At 37.0% G+C, this 18,045-nt stretch overlaps 1 protein-coding gene across 3 annotated transcripts in view; it reads right to left on the minus strand.

Annotated features, from left to right (window-relative positions):
• The window catches only part of LOC110592062 (lymphocyte antigen 75), a 128,358-nt gene that overhangs the window by 32,992 nt on the left and 77,321 nt on the right, over positions 1-18,045 (minus strand). For 2 of the 3 annotated variants that reach the window (XM_044913655.1, XM_044913654.1), the window contains exons 30-35: positions 13,200-13,426; positions 11,452-11,620; positions 8,044-8,193; positions 5,583-5,705; positions 3,080-3,247; positions 1,206-1,384 (exon numbers count right to left, since the gene is read on the minus strand). In XM_044913655.1, coding sequence (XP_044769590.1) covers positions 1,206-1,384; positions 3,080-3,247; positions 5,583-5,705; positions 8,044-8,193; positions 11,452-11,620; positions 13,200-13,426 — 1,016 coding nt within the window. Of the gene's footprint in view, positions 1-1,205; positions 1,385-3,079; positions 3,248-5,582; positions 5,706-8,043; positions 8,194-11,451; positions 11,621-13,199; positions 13,427-18,045 lie in introns of those variants that run through there. The other variant, XM_021703026.2, reaches the window with a different exon arrangement.

The raw sequence follows: 18,045 nt of genomic DNA on the forward strand, positions 1-18,045 counted from the left end.
GACAATATAAAAATATATTCTTGCTGGTAAAATTTAAAGTGATAATCACAAAACAGTGTTTCCTTAATCATTTATCATCTAAAATATTTTAGTAGTAATCACAAGGTTTAGAGTTTCACTGTAAAATTTTCATTTTTACAAATGCAAGATATACAATTTCCTTCATAGACCCCTTTTCTCTAGCTTACAGAAAAGGGCAAAAAAGTAACACAAATTTCTTAGTCAAAATTTGGCATGTCATAGAAAGCATAAAAATTATGAAATCTTCAAGAACTTGTATCCTTAGCTGGTTCCCTTTAAGAGGAAAGAGTTATATATTGTACATAAGAAAAGACAAAAAACACACTGCTACAGTATATCTAAATCAATCTAAAAACAATGTTCTCACACTTTAGGAAAATGTTAAGTACTAAATTTCCTTTAAAAGCCATTGTTTTATGAATAACTATGACAAAACAAAACATTTGCATTTAAACAATTTTGGTATGAAATATCTCTGGAACAGTATAAGAAGCATCTTGCCAAAAGCATTATTTTACTGTGTAAAAAAGTAAGCATATCTCATTGTTTAATAATTTCTCCTAAATGCTACAAATGACTATTTTGAAATAATGTTGATATTATTTACAGTTATGTTTTTACCTTGAGGTACAAATTTCACATTAGGCTGGATATTTTTTTTAAGTAGGCTCCACACCCAGCATGGAGCCCTACGCAGGGCTTGAACTCACAAGCCTGAGATCAAGACCTGAGCTGAGATGAAGAGGTGGACACTTAACTGACTGAGCCACTGAGGCGCCCCTAAGCTAAATATGCTTAAAAGCTAAAAGGTAGATTTATGACCTAGTAACATGCCAACTTTAAGTCTCTAAGCAGTTGTGCTATTCAGATATACATATCCTAGCTACTAACTACATTCTTACAGAGAAAAATGCACATTAAATTTATTACCCTATAAATAATTTGGACTTTAGTTCCAGCTTTGGTTTTTTTCCATTCTATTAAGGTTCTCCATTCTATTAAGTAAAGTTTTAAACATGGCGTTTTGTGGATAATTCACTGTAGATACCAGCACAGCAATTAAACAACTGAAAAAGGACTTACGATTTGTACTTTAGAACAGAGTAAATACTGACACTGGGAAGAACCGAAATGGCTCATTTTCCCTAACACGTTAGTGCAAATTAGCAAACTTTTAGAAGAATTTAGTCATTGAAAGTGGGAAGCATAATCTCATCTTCATTCATTCCTTGTTCATATCGAACTGAAGAGAAGCCCGGCCAGTGCGACCGGTTCCTTTGGAAGAGGAACCAAACCAGTGCACTGATGAGAGCTAAGACACTTAGCACAGCAAATGTGATAGTTATTCCTCTGTAATCAGGGCCTAGAATAGGAAAAGGTTTGACATTGGAGGAGAGAATATAAAAGTCATCATTATTGATTTATACATTAGGCTGTGTGTCACGTGTGTAACCTCTGTACAAAACACAAGAAGTGCCTGATTGTTTCATAGCATTAACACAGAATGCAAACGCCATCATCAAACACTCAGGCGTTTTCTTTTCAGATTTGACTCTTTTCCCTTTCATTTAAATCCTATTCATTGTTTTAGCAATTTTCTTCTAAAGAAGTTAAAGCATTATCTTTATTCTCACTTTCCCCATCACCCTTTCAAGAACATCACATCCAGTGTATTACCTTACTTTGATAGCAAATTGTTAAAAGTTGTAAATTTTTGTGTTTGACTTACCTAGGGCCAAATAAAGTGTTATTTGCTTTAAAGCAAATTTAAGACTTTAGGATGACTTCATTTAGCTCCAAGCTATTCAATTTCAAATGCTGTCCCAGACCTCTTCTTTGCATGCTGCCCAGACAGACTCAGTTTGTCCCCTTGCTTTAAATACTATCTCTATGCTGACCTCTCTTCTCTCTCATATGTCCAACTGCATGCTAGACATTCCATATGAATATCTCTTCTCCGTATGGACAGCTCAGAATGCCAAAACAGAACTCTTGGTTTATGCCACCATAACCCTGCTCCCCAGCTCCCCCCATAATCTTCCAGTTGTTTTCCATTTCACTCAGCATAGAACCTGAACTCTTGACCCTTGCTTCCAGACTCCTGGGTGTCTGGTGCCTGCCTACCTTTCAGATCTTCCTTGAGCACTCTTCAAGCTCATTCTGCTTTAGGCTCTTTGTTCCAAATGGTAGTTCTGCCTGGTGGGCCTCTTCCCCTGATCTTTGCTTGGCTGGCCTTTCAGATCTCAGCCTCAGTGTCTCCTGCTCTTAGATGTTGTCCCTGATAACCTAATCGAAAGTAGCCATCCCCCTACCCAGCACACAAAACAGGGCATGACGTATAAGCAGACACTCCAAATAGTTTCTGAGTCAATGCATGAATATACAAACACCAATCATCTAGCATTGGGGTTTCATATTTAATATTTACACACCAAAAAGACATTTTTATGCTAAATCTTCAAAACTGTTGCTGTGAAAAATTTATAGCTCCTTTCTCTAGAAATGAAATTAAGATAAGATTTTTATGGTTATTTTATATGTCAATTCATGATGAAATCTAAGTTTAAATTATGACTTCCTATAGATGCTCCTTCCAGGAAATTTTAAGTAATTAAGTCCAGTTTTGCACTGTTGCTAAGTTAATCGTGAGTTTTATGGGAATGAGGAGAAAGGAAGCAAACTAACTGCAGAATTAGACCTTTGAGCTTTTACATATTTGACTGATAGAATCAAATACATCTTAAGAACATATTCAAAGAAATGAGCTCCCTAATACTCTGGCAGCTTCTACTTTTCTTAGGGAAGAATTATACAAACTTTAGGCTGTCTAGTAGTTTCATCTGGGAGTCTTAGACATCTTGGCATTTCTATCTCTTGCAATCTATTTTTCTGACAGAAAAAATCTGCATGGCTTCATCAAGTTTTTTGGATATACCATGCTAAGGTCTAAATAAGGACTTTAGGACCCAGTACAAAACTTTGCACATAACTGAGTTGCACATTTATTTCCTGACCTGTTCCTCAAAAAATATTCCTTAAGGACAGGTTCCATACTTACCCAGAGGAACTTTGCAGACAACTCTTCCGTAGCCTTGTGAACATTCAACTTTTATCCAAGTTTCATTTGAAGCTAACAAAACGCTACATTTTCCACCACCACTCTTACTTTTATTTGCCCATTTGACAAATGTCACTTTTGATCCATCTAACCAATTCCAAGACTGATCTAAAGAAAAAAATTAAGTTTATTACCTCTAAATTTCTTTTCTTTTTTTAAATTTAAATACAATTAGCCAACTTATAGTACCTCATTAGTTTCAGATGTAGTGTTCCATACTATATCAGTTGCATATAACTCCCAGTGCTCATCACATCATGTGCCCTCCTTAATGCCCACCACCCAGTTACCCCATCTTCCCACCCACTTCCCCTCCAGCAACCCTCAGTTAAGAGTCTCTCATGGTTTTCCCCCTCTCTGATGACTTCTGATTGTGTTTTCCCTCCCTCTCCCTACAGTCCTCTGCCCTGTTTCTTATATTCCACATATGAGTGAAACCATATGATAATTGTCTTTCTCTGATAGACTTATTTTGCTCAGCATAATACCCTCCAGTTCCATCCACATCAATGTAAATGGTAAGTATTCATCCTTTCTGATGGCTGAGTAATATTCCATTGTGTGTGTGTGTGTGTGTGTGTGTGTGTGTGTGTGATATGACATATGACATCTTCTTTATCCATTCATCTGTCAATGGACATCTTGGCTCTTTCCACAGTTTGGCTATTGTGGACATTGCTGCCATGAACATTGGGGTGCAAGTGCCCCTTCGGATCACTACATTTGTATTTTGGGGGTAAATACCTAGTAGTGTAATTGCTGGGTCATAGGGTAGCTGCCTCTAAATTTCTAAGGTAAATGGCATACAACTCATTTACTTAGAACTATGCTATGTCACTATTTAAAATGAAACTTATTGAAAGTGAAAAAAAATAAAGAAATCAGTCCTTCAGTTGCAATTGTCACATTTCAAGTGCTCAATAGCCATATGTGGCTAGTGACTACTCTGTTACACAGCACTGATATAGAACATTTCCATCTTTGCAGAAAGTTCTATTAGCACTGATATAAAATGTGGTGTTTTGATTAAAGTGCAGAATGCTTGCACTTTGATTGTGTGAGAGATAGATTTCTTTTTTTTTTAAAGATTTTATTTATTTATTTGCCAGAGAGAGAGAGAGAGAGAGTACGAGCAGGGGGAGCAGCAGACAGAGGGAGAGGCAGGCTCCCCGCTGAGCAAGGAGCCCGATGCGGGACTCGATCCCAGGACCCTGAGATCATGACCTGAGCCGAAGGCAGACGCTCAACCATCTGAGCCACCCAGGTGCCCCGAGAGATAGATTTCTAAAGACCTGAATCCCCATCAGCATCCTCACCCCCAACTAAAAAACTCGTATCATTAAAGATGTGCTGGGGGAATAAGGGTCAAGAGGGTCCAGGAGGGGTTTCCCACCATGACTCCATTTTTATTTTCCAGCTGAGATAGCACCACCTTGTGGTGATAGTGTAAACACAATTTAGAATTCATTTAGATGGCCAACTTTGAATCCATTCACTTTTTGACAAGTACTTAATATTTTGGGATTCACATTTATTTCAATTATTTAGAATTCACCTTAGCTTAAAATGTAAAACATATTTCCTATTCTACTGAATTTGTACTCTTTTTTTTTTTAAGATTTTTTAATTTATTCATTTGAGACACAGAGATACAGAGAGAGAGAGAGAGAGCATGAGCAGGGAGAGGGGCAGAGGGAGAGGGAGAAGCAGGCTCCCCGCTGAGCAGGAGGCCCGATGCGGGGCTCAATCCCAGGACGCTGGGATCATGACCTGAGCCGAAGGCAGACGCTTAACCATCTGAGCCACCCAGGCACCCCATGAATTTGTACTCTTAATTCATTCTTTATCAATTCTAAAGTTCACTCAAATCTTTTATCCATTATTGCTTGGATTAATCCATTATTCCTTGAAAATTTCTTCCACAAATCTTTTTTAACCAATTCTCTGTAATTTTATTAAGCTTGTTTGAAAAACAAAATAACCATTTAAGAAAATTTTTCTCTCTGGTAAAAATGTTTCAAGAGGGAAGAGAACAACAAGAAGAGAACCTTCTGAAAAACAGTTATAAGCTACAAAAGCCCAGGTGAGAGACACTAGAACTCTAAGGGAAGTAAGTCATGAGTTCTTTGTGGGAGCCTGGGGGGCACAGATATTGCTGTCGGAGAAAAAAATACATTGTCAACCCAAGTATCTTAAACCTCTAGAACATCCCAATTCATTTAACCTGATCTTCTACTTCATTAGTGTTTTCCATCATTACTAATACATCACTCGCATATTCATTAGGAATTTATAAGTCTCCAAAACAGCCAGCAGACCTAGCTTATTCGTCAATAAGGAGCATTTGAATTAACCACCACTTAACACTCTTTAGCAAGGCTGACTTGGTATTTAGGACAAATTGGAACTCTTTGCACACTGTGCACACAAATATGTCACTTACCGGCAGAATATTGAGATAATCCAAGCCAAACTCTCATGGTAATATTATTATTTTCCCTCATCAGTCTGCTCACGAACTTATTTTCATCTTCATCCTCTATGGTAACAATAGTTGCAGAATGATCTGTTGAAGGAAAACAAACCCTAAACTAATTAGCTTTATGCAAACTAGGGAAGTGGCTATTTCTCAACCAGCCATTTGGAAAAACAAAAACAAAAACAAAAAACTACCATGATCAAGATCATTGAGAAATTCAAGCTTTACATAGAGAATATTTTGAAAATCTGGTATTTGTGTCAGATTTTTAAAAGTATAGCATTAATAGATTCCAAAAAATTTAGAAATAGATTGAAACTTTACATAGAGAAATTTTTATGTTTACCTGATAAACATTTTGATCTTGGAACTGCCTGCCAATGAGACCATTGTGTATGAACAGCTAGTCATAAGAAGTGGGGTATAGGATTGTAGAAAGATGTGTTTCAGCATGCTCTCCTCAACAACCATTTCTGTATAATAACTCAGCTTTAAATTTGCTTCTATTAAAATGAAAATGAAAGCAAATAGGTTTGGGATCTTGGGGAGAATTTCCTTTAACATTATTTTATACATAAGCGTTTTGGTTATGCCCATTGTAAGTTCCTAAATGTAGTATAGAATCAAATAATCTTGAAGTTTGATAAATCGCCCTAAACCCACAGAGAAAATAGTACTATCACCATCATCAGGCAAGGGATAGAAATAAAATAATAACTAGACTTGGAAATCAATCCTAAGTGGAATCAAATAGTCTTCAACAGTGACAAGCCTATTAACAGCGACAAGCACTTGAACTAAAGCATTTCTTTGGTGGTGGTGGCTTTGGAAGAAGGGCAAAGGCAAGTCTTTCCTCCTTTATAGAAGATCACAGTGTGCATGTGCTTGTTTAATATTACATAATACTGTAGGGGAAGATATTATCACTATTTTACAGATGAGAAAACAAAGGCTCAAGGAGATTAAGTAAATTAGTCAGGTTTACGCAGCTAGCCAGTTATAAAATTAGAAAGCCAATCCCAATCCTTTCTAATAATAAGAATAGTTTGAATGCTCACTATTTGCAGGGCACTGTGCTACATTTGCATACATTATCTTATTTCATTAATTCCTACAGCAACCCAACCTTTGAAATAAGTACTATTTTCATTCTCACTGTTCAGATGAGAAAAGAGAAGCAATTATGTAACTTCCATAATATCCCTCAGCTAGTAAGTACCAGAGTTGTGAGTTAAAACTTAGACTTGTCTGCCTCCAAGGTTTACATGCATAACCCCCACACTACAGTGACAGTAAACCTTTCTATTTTCTCCTGTGGGAGCAAGAGGCTTCTGACTTTCAGGACATATGTATAGTTCACAATAGTTCCCGTTATGTGTGTGTGTGTGTGTGTGTGTGTATACATGTATAACACATGAGAGTTCCCACACAAAAATTTCCATCATGTAGTTAGCAGTAACAAGGAGATTTTAAAATCAGCCAGATGTCTCCACAACAGTTAGCAAAATAAATGAGATAAATGCCATCAGTCTGGCTAAATTGCTACTCAAGGATGCAGGTCTTTGAAATATTCTTGGTATTCTCCCTAGAAGTCATTTCACAGTTTGACTATAGGGTAAATTTATCATGGGAGAGATCCAGTTATTGTTGCCCTTTCTAAAATAGTTAAATATGAAGACAAAAAGTCCTGTTCCTTAACGGTGTTCAGAGGATGTGGGCCATTTCTGTTTCAGAATGGAGGAACAACCCATGCTTCCTTGATTACTCTGGTCAGGATAAGCTTACTTATTAATAACTAAGTAGTGGGAAAATCTATAATTTTGTATTTAATACTTATCCTTTACAAAAAATTTGCCTCCTAGTCCCTTCATCTAAACATATCTAGCTTTATTTAAAACCATTTCATTTGTCATTTTCACATCAAATGGTTCACTTAGCAATTTTTTATTCTACTTCTTTCCACTTACTTTTATTTTCCATGTACTTACTCTTACATTGGTCATTTATAATGGCTCTTCCAATACTCCACTTAACTCATATATCGTAAAATACTTAATCACGAGGCAAATAGGTTATAAAATGCTATTATAAATACTGAGTGTTTTAAAAATGTTTTAAAAATATTTATTTATTTATTTGAGAGAGAGAGAGAGTACATGTGTTGGTGGGGAGGGGCAGAGGGAGAGGAAGGGAGAGAATCCCAAGCAGACTCCCACTGAGCACAGAGCCCAACTCAGGGCTCGATACCACAACCCTCAGATTATGACCTGAGCCGAAATCAAGAATCAGACATTTAACTGATTGAGCCACCCAGGTGCCCCCAAAATATTTTCAAAAATATAATCATTATTTCAAATTGTTTTCTTGGAAAAAATTCCAATGATTAAATTATTGAGTCCAAGAAAATCAATAAATTTTAACTCACCAAGTTTTGAACAGAACTGTTTGGCTTCTGAGAAATTGCGCAATGCCCGGTCAGATGTATAACAGTGCTCCTTGTACTGGATCCATTGTGACTCATTCTCTTTTACTGCTGGACATCTTGATGAGTATGTATGAGAGGACACCTCTTTAGCTATAAAAATGTTAGACATGACTGTAAAAATGCACAGAAAAAATAGCTGACTTTTAAAATCTCACTAACTCCTATTTGAAACTGTGGTTCCTGTAGGTAAGAAGCATTCAACTCAGTACCCACATCAGAGACAGCTACAGCCCATACTCTAAGAGTATACATTCTGCTTAGCTTTTTGCAATACCATTTTTAAAACTGAGAAAACAGAAGAAAGTATTGAGCCCTCGAAGATGGAATTACCCTAATGTAAAAAACAACTGAAGAGACAGAATAAGAAGCAAAGACAGGCTCGGCAGGCCTGTAACTACTTTGAAATAATACTTAAAATTGTTGCTTTCTTTGGATGCTTTTTATCTTGATAATATAAACCTAGTTTTACCTTGCCATATAAAAAACTACTTTAAAATTATATCCACAAGTGAAAATTTGGTAATTTGTTTACAAAATACAGTATATCTGCACAGCACAATCTGTCTCCTACCAAGAGAGTAGCTATGGCTTCTGTAGCCATTAAATAGTAACTCCCCATTCCTGCCTGCCCCCAGAAACCATCTTTCTACTTTCTGTTTCTATGAATTTGACAACTCTAGGTACCTCATATAATGGGAGTCATACAGTATTTGTCCTTTTGTGTCTAGCTGATTTCGCTTAGAATAATATCCTCAAGATTCATCCATGCAGGTTGCATTATGTATTATGTGTCAGAATTTCCTTCTTTTTGAATGCTGAATAATATTCCGTAGTATGTATATACCACATTTTGCTTATGCATTCCTCTGTCAGTGGACAACTTGGGTTGCTTTCACCTTTGGCCATTGTGAATAATGATGCTGTGAACACGGTTGTACAAATATTTGTTCCGGTCCCTACCTCCATTTCTTTTGAGTATATGCCCACAAGTGGAATTGTTAGATCCTATGATAATTTTACGTTAAAATTTTTGAAAAATTACCATGCCATTTTCCACAGTGGCTATACACCACTTTTTATTCCCATAAACAATGTACAAGGGCTCCAATTTCTCCACATCCTTACCAACACTTGTTATTTTCTTTTTTTTTGAAGAGTCCATTTTTTTTAGGTTTTTGTTTTTGTTTTGTTTTGTTTTGTTTGAGAGAAGGAGAGAGATGGGTTGAGGGGAAGGGGCAGAGAGAGAAAATCTTAAGCAGGCTCCATGCCCAATGTGGAGCTCAACGGGGGTTCAACCTCACAACCCGAGATCATGACCTGAGCTGAAGTCAAGACTTGGACATTTAACCTACTGAGCCATCCAGGAGCCCCTTGAAGATTCAATTTTTAAAGTTTGCCCTTGGGAGGTGCCTGGGTGGCTCAGTCGGTTAAGTGTCTGCCTTTGGCTTGGGTCATGATTTCAGGGTCCTCATTGGGCTCCCTGCTTCTCCCTCTCCCTCTGCTTGTGCTTTCCCACTTTCTGTCAAATAAATAAATAAAATCTTTTAAAAAAATAAAATAAATTTTGCTCTTGTATTAGTTTCCCAGAGCTGCCATAATAAATTGCCATAAACCTGGTGGTTTAAAACAACAGAAATTTATTCTCTCACAGTTCTGGAGGCAAGTCTAAAACTGAGGTGTCAGCAGGATTGGTTCTTTCTGGAGGCTCTCAAGGAGAATCCGTTTCAGGCCTCCTTGCTTCTGGTGATTGATGGCAATCCTTGGCTTGAAGCTGCATCACTGCAATTTCTGCTTCTGTCATCAAAGGGCCTTCTCCCTCTGTGTCTGTTTCTCTCCTCTTACAAGGACACCAGTCATTGGATTTAGGGCCCATCCTTTTTTTTTTTTAAAGATTTTATTTATTTGAGAGAGAATGAGATAGAGAGAGAGCATGGGGGGGGAGGGTCAGAGGGAGAAGCAGACTCCCCGCTGAGCAGGGAACCTGATGCGGGACTCGATCCCGGGACTCCAGGATCATGACCTGAGCCGAAGGCAGTCGCTTAACCAACTGAGCCACCCAGGTGCCCCTAATTTAGGGTCCATCCTAATCAAGCATTACATTACCCCATCTTAACTATTACATCTGGAAAGGCTCTTTTTAAATAAGGTTGCATTCTAAGGTTCTGGGTGGACATGAATTTGGGGGGATACTATTCAACCCAGTATAGCACTGAATTTGTGTTTGTTCATGTTGTCATTCTACTTGCTCCTATAAAGTCTGTTTAGCTAACACAGATGTCCTTTCCATTTTTTGTTTACTTTTCATGTATTCCAATTGTTTTTCTAAAACATTACATTTATTTTCTGTACCTAACAACTGAGATGTCAGTTCTCAATTACCCATTTATTCCTCATTCTTGAAATCATTCTCCCTTTCTTATATTCACTTGCTTCTCTGGATAAGGTTTTCACATTTTTTTCCTGCTTGAATCTGTTTAATTCCAAATGTTGAATCTTCTCTGGAGGATTCTTTGGAGCAGAAAGCAGGGCAAGCCCTGAGAACTACCACTGCCACCATCTCTTGCCTTGTCCAGCAGGCTTCTGCAGCTCCTGGGTGGTCTTGGTTCTTGTGCTCTTCTTCAAGCCTCCACCTGTCAGGATGACCCCAAGTCTAGCTCCTGATGGAAGGGGCTTTATCCTTAGATTTTAAGGATCATATAAGTTTGGAAAATGCTTAGTTACACAAAGTTAAATAGATTTCTTTACTATAGAAATTCCCAGAGCCATCAATATGGTAAATCAAACCTGAGGTATTTCCCAAATTTATATGTTGCTGAACTCTTTTTTATTTTTTTTATTTTTATTTTTTTTTAAAGATTTTATTTATTTATTTGACAGAGACAGAGACAGCGAGAGCAGGAACACAAGCAGGGGGAGTGGGAGAGGGAGAAGCAGGCTTCCTGCTGAGCAGGGAGCCTGATGTGGGACTCGATCCCAGGACCCTGGGATCATGACCTGAGCCGAAGGCAGTCGCTTAACCAACTGAGCCACCCAGGCGCCCCCATGCTGAACTTTTTTTTAAAAGGAGCATTTCAGCCTTTGAAAAACATTGCTAAGTGCAATTAAAATTCACATATTAGTAATAGGTACCCAGTGACAGAGGAACTGAAAGTCTTCGGGAACATACCCTGAATGGGTATATTATATTTGTTTCTCTTCACAAAGTATCAAAATTGTTTTTATAGGATTTGTGAATAAACCTTATTTAAAAATTGACAAAAAATTCAAATATCCTTTGAATATTTAATCATGTGCACAAAACAAAATGTCATATTTTAATAAATATAGTTATTCAAAATCAAGCCTTACATTTTGTAGGTTTATAACAAATAGCACCATCACTAACAGACTTGCATTTTTCATGTCTCCAAATTCCTTTTGGATCCAGGACAACACAATTTCCAGCAGACGGTTTATCTTTCCATGGGATGTAGTCAAATGTACTGCCATCAGACCATTCAAAACTTGATTCACTTCCCTGTTTTACGAATAATAGAGATAAAAAAAGCTTAGGACTTTTTTAGCATAAGAATTGATTTTTTTAAAGATTAATAGAGATAACCTGATTCCAGACAAAAGAATGTTCAAAAATAACATTAAAAAGAATATATAGGGGTGCCTGGGTGGCTCAGTCATTAAGCGTCTACCTTGGACTCAGGTCATGATCCCAGGGTCCTGGGATCGAGCCCCGCATCAGGCTCCCTGCTCAGTGGGAAGCCTGCTTCTCGCTCTCCCACTCCCCCTGCTTGTGTTCCCTCTCTCGCTGTGTCTCTCTCTGCCAAATAAATAAATAAAACCTTTAAAAATATATATATATGTATATATATATATATATATATATATACTTTAAGAAGTATTGGAATGGATTCTTAATTATTTGCTTACAATTGTTATTGGTCTGGACCTATTTGTAAAATAAGGGATTTACTTTTGATGCTTTGATTTGAGACATTTATTCTGGTGCAATTTAAGTAGGACTTTAAATTTATGGACAGAGTTACTATACTCTGTCTCTAGATTTATTTTTTTTAAGGATGAGTTTATATAACACTTGAAATTAAATGATGTGCAAATGGCTTCCATTTGTTACAATACAGATTTATAATCCCAATCTCCATAATATCCTGAATATTGTTTTTTATGTTTTATATTCTGCGATTTGTGTCTCTGGCTACATTTTTTCATATTATGGAAGCCATCAAACAGCAGGGGGCTGGAAGAAGAAAATACTTCCCACAAAATTCATATGGGAAGATTACTTTTGGTTTTCCCTTGATTCTATAATCCTAATGTGTCATCCTTTCTTTTGTTTTCTTCACTTTGTTCTAAAGATTATTTAAATTAGGCCTTCAATTCTAATCTCAACAGATGCCTATTTTTGGTATATTGGACATTATTATAGGTACATGAATATGCTAATTAATAAGATTCAAATAGTGGCACAAAAGATTTGTTTACTACCAAAACATCATTCTCATATAGTGCAATTTGTAGGGGGAAAGTGAGAGAAGAAAATATACATTTATTAGTTCTAACATTAAGAATTTTATTTGGCATTTTATACAAATTTTTGTGTTAATCTTCACTATAATCCTATATTAAGGAAAATATTATCACCCCAGTTTTACAGATGAAGAAGAAATAAGCTTGCAAAGGTTAAATAACCTGCTCACGATCACTGAACATGTAAATGGAAGACCCGCCTCTAGTACTGGACCTCAGGTTTTTCTGATTCTGTGCTATTCCTGTTTTACCCGCTTTCCAGTTGGTCTGCCCCAACTAGGTGACAGAGAGGTGTTGTTGAGATATTTATCTACTGGGCCCTTGGGATGGCCCGGGAGTGTCTAGGGCAGCTGCAGTCTGCCATTTGCCCTACTTCATTCTACAAATACAATTTTCTATTTGGTTTGTGTTGCAAAAAGGTAAGAAAGCACTATGCTATGCAAATTGAGTCCCAGGACTTAATCCGATGTTATACTTTGAATTAATATCTTATGCTCAAATTTCCAACCTTCTAACACATTTGGAAAATTTCTGGAAAATAAAACAAGACTTACATCATGACTTGAGAGCCCAATCCATAGTGGAAATCCATCACGTTTTACGAGGTCTTCCAGAAAGAGCTGGCCATTTTGGTCATGAACACTTGCCAAATAACCTCCACTTTGAGAACACATGTTTAATGCTTCATACCATGTTACCTTTTTTTGTATAATATTATAAATACCATCTTCATATGGAATAAACTGTGGCAGAGTAGTATTATATTCTTCCTTGTAGTCAACTATAACATTTAAATTAAAAGTATTAGGGATTATGTTTAAATTATTTAAAATACATATTTTGGACAGCAAAGAAATACAATTATAAGAACATATTATGAGCAACTATATGCCAGCAAATTAGATAATCTGGAAGAAATGGATGCATTCTTAGAGATGTATAAACTACCAAAACTGAACCAGGAAGAAAGAAAACCTGAACAGACCTATAACCGCTAAGGAAATTGAAGCAGTAATCAAAAATCTCCCAACAAACAAGAACCCAGGGCCAGCGGCTTCCCAGGGAAATTCTACCAAACATTTAAAGAAGAATTAATACTTATTCTTCTGAAACTGTTCCAAAAGATAGAAACGGAAGGAAAACTTCCAAACTCATTTTATGAGGCGAGTATTACCTTGATCCCAAAATCAGACAAAGACCCCACCAAAAAGGATAACTACAGACCAATATCCCTGATGAACTGGATGCAAAAATTCTCACCACAATACTAGCCAATAGGATCCAATAGTACATTCAAAGGCTTATTCACCACGACCAAGTGGGATTTATTCCTGGGCTGCAAGGGTGGTTCGACATCCGCAAATCAATCAGTGTGATACAATACATTAATAAAAGAAAGAACAAGAACCATATGATCCTCTCAATAGATGCAGAAAAAGCATTTGACAAAGTACAGCATCCTTTCTTGATTAAAACTCTTCAGAGTGTCGGGATAGAGGGTACATACCTCAATATCATAAAAGCCATCTATGAAAAACCCACAGCGAATATCATTCTCAATGGGGAAAAACTGAGAGCTTTTCCGCTAAGGTCGGGAACAACGGCAGGGATGTCCACTAGCACCACTGCTATTCAACATAGTATTGGAAGTCCTAGCCACAGCAATCAGACAACAAAAAGAAATAAAAGGCATCCAAATTGTCAAAGAAGAAGCAAAACTCTCACTCTTTGCAGATGATATGACACTTTATGTGGAAAACCTAAAAGACTCCACCCCAAAACTGCTAGAACTCATACAGGAATTCAGTAAAGTGGCAGGATATAAAATCAATCCACAGAAATCAGTGGCATTTCTATACACCAACAACAAGACAGAAGAAAGAAGAAAGAGAAATTAAGGAGTCGATCTCATTTACAATTGCACCCAAAACCGTAAGATACCCAGGAATAAATCTAACCAAAGAGGCGAAGGATCTGTACTCAGAAAACTATAAAATACTCAAGAAAGAAATTGAGGAAGACACAAACAAATGGAAAAACGTTCCATGCTCACGGATTGCAAGAACATGTATTGTGAAGATGTCAATGCTACCTAGAGCAATCTACACATTCAATCCAATCCCCATCTAAATACCATCCACTTTTTTCAAAGAAATGGAACAAATAATCCTAAAATTTGTATGGAACCAGAAAAGACCCCAAATTACCAGAGGAATGTTGAAAAAGAAAAACAAAGCTGGTGGCATCACAATTCCGGACTTCAAGTTCTATTACAAAGCTGTCATCATCAAGACAGTATGGTACTGGCACAAAAACCGACACATAGATCAGTGGAACAGAATCGAGAGCCCAGAAATGGACCCTCAACTCTATGGTCAACTAATCTTTGACAAAGCAGGAAAGAATGTCCAATGGAAAAAAGACAGTCTCTTCAACAAATGGTGCTGGGAAAATTGGACAGCCACATGCAGAAGAATGAAACTGGACCATTTCCTTACACCACATACAAAAATAGACTCAAAATGGATGAAAGACCTAAATGTGAGACAGGAGTCCATCAAAATCCTAGAGGAGAACGCAGGCAGCAACCTCTTTGACCTCAGCCACAGCAACTTCTTCCTAGACACATCACCAAAGGCAAGGGAAGCAAGGGCAAAAATGAACTATTGGGACTTCATCAAGATAAAAAGCTTTTGCATAGCAAAGGAAACAGTCAATAAAACCAAAAGACAGCCGACATAATGGGAGAAGATATTTGCAAATGACATATCAGATAAAGGGCTAGTATCCAAAATCTATAAAGAACTCATCAAACTCAACATCCAAAGAACAAATAATCCAATCAAGAAATGGGCAGAAGACATGAACAGACATTTCTGCAAAGAAGACATCCAAATGGCCAACAAACACATGCAAAAGTGTTCAACATCGCTCGGCATCAGGGAAATCCAAATCAAAACCTCAATGAGATACCACCTCACACCAGTCAGAATGGCTAAAATTAACAAGTCAGGAAATGACAGATGTTGGCAAGGATGCGGAGAAAGGGGAACCCTCCTACACTGTTGGTGGGAATGCAAGCTGGTGCAGCCACTCTGGAAAACAGTATGGAGGTTCCTCAAAAAGTTGAAAATAGAACTACCGTATGACTCAGCAATTGCACTACTGGGTATTTACCCCAAAGATACAAATGTAGTGATCTGGAGGGGTACGTGCACCCCAATGTTTATAGCAGCAATGTCCACAGTAGCCAAACTATGGAAAGAGCCAAGATGTCCATCAACAGATGAATGGATAAAGAAGATGTGGTCTATATATACACAATGGAATATTATGCAGCCATCAAAAGGAAGGAAATAGTGCCATTTGCAATGACATGGATAGAACTAGAGGGTATTATGCTAAGTGAAATAAGTCAATCAGAGAAAGACATGTATCATATGATCTCACTGATATGAAGAATTCTTAATCTCAGGAAACAAACGGAGGGTTGCTGGAGTGGTGGGGGGTGGGAGGAATGGGGTGGCTGGGTGATAGACATTGAGGAGGGTATGTGCTTGGTGAGTGCTGTGAATTGTGTAAGACTGATGAATCATAGACCTGTACCTCTGGAACAAATAATACATTATATGTTAAAAAAAAAAAGAAGACAGTAGGAAGGGAAAAATGAAGGGGGGAAATCGGAGGGGGAGACGAACCATGAGAGACTATGGACTCTGAGAAAGAAACTGAGGGTTCTAGAGGGGAGGGGGGTGGGGGGGATGGGTTAGCCTGGTGATGGGTATAAAGAGGGCACGTACTGAATGGAGTACTGGGTGTTATACGCAAACAATGAATCATGGAACACTACATCAAAAACTAATGATGTATGGTGATTAACATAACATAATAAAATAAAATTTTAAAAAGTACATATTTTGGGTAAGACTGGACATGCAATCATTTCTAAAGTTAAATAAAACTGGATTTCTTATTAACAAAGGAAGTAAAATGTAGACTTTATTTTCATTATTGCCACAACACATATAATAGGTTCTTAAATATTACAGTTGTCTGGTTGACTAAAGAAAGGTATAAACACTGTCTTTCATTTAAGGAGCTCACATAGGAATTGGGTACAGAAAACAACAGTTCCTGAAATGCAGGCCAAACAATTAACCACTATAATATGTGTGACTCAGTAGAGAAGGAGATATTCCTCTGAAGTAAGAGAGTCAGAAAGCCTGCTTCACAAATTCGGTTTGCAGAGTTTAGGTTAGATGAAATTAGGACTAAAAAAAAAAAAAAATAAGGTAACCAGAAAGTAAGCTAAAAACAAATGAAGAATAATATAACAGTAACAAAACCACAATGATGAGGGTACTTCAAAGAGGCACAGAAGCCAAGTGAAAGAGCCAAAACTAGAACAATTTGAATAAAATATTAAATAATGTAGCATATTGGATTATAACCCAAAATATAAAATATATAACCATGAGCTGATACTGATATAAACAACTGACTGAATAAATTTAAAAATGGGAGAGAATAGACAAATCTCTTGTACAGAAGAATTCTAAATAATTTACATAGATATGCCCCTCTCAGGAAGACGGAGAATAACTTCAGTCTGTAAGTGTGGGCTGATTATGGTGAATTCCTTACAAAGAATATGGTATGGAAATGGGCAAAAGAGTAACTTTACAGTGGAGAAAGCTAACAAACATCATCTAGAGCCAGGTGATCAAGGTTAAAATCAACAGTGGTAAGTCGTGTTGATGGCATAAACCCTTCATATGATGTGATGAAAATGACACTTTAACTCTGTAGTTTTTTTCCTAAACGTCAAATTCACAACTCCAGTTTAATCATGAGAAAAACATCAGCCAACCCAAAGCGAGGCACATTCCACAAAATACATAACCAGTGCTCCTCAAAACTGTCAAGGTCATCAAAAGTAAGAAAATTCTAAGAAACTTTCACAGCCAAGAGAAACCTAAGGAGACATGATGACTATATGTAACATAGTATCCTGGATGCAATCCTGAATAGAAAAGGGACATTAAGTAAAAAATAAAAAAATCTGAATAATGGATGGACTTTAGTGAATAGTAATCTATCACACTGGTTTATTAGTTGTGACAAATGTACCATAGTAACGTAAGATGTCAACAATAGGGGAAATTGGTTATGGTGTATATGGGAATTCTCTGTACTGTCTCTAACTTTTCTATAAATATAAAAATCATTCTAAAGTAAAAAGTTTGTTAAAGAAGTAAAAAAGAAGGTGGAAGTCTTTTGTGCATAAAAAAACATAAATAAATGTGCAAATGAGGATAAGCATACACTGTACATGGGACAATTAAGAGATCAGCCTGACATAAAAAGAGCCTTATTGAGCCAAGAATGGGGGAAGAATTG

Source organism: Neomonachus schauinslandi, chromosome 3, assembly GCF_002201575.2.
Source record: "Neomonachus schauinslandi chromosome 3, ASM220157v2, whole genome shotgun sequence".
Lineage (NCBI taxonomy): Eukaryota > Metazoa > Chordata > Mammalia > Carnivora > Phocidae > Neomonachus > Neomonachus schauinslandi.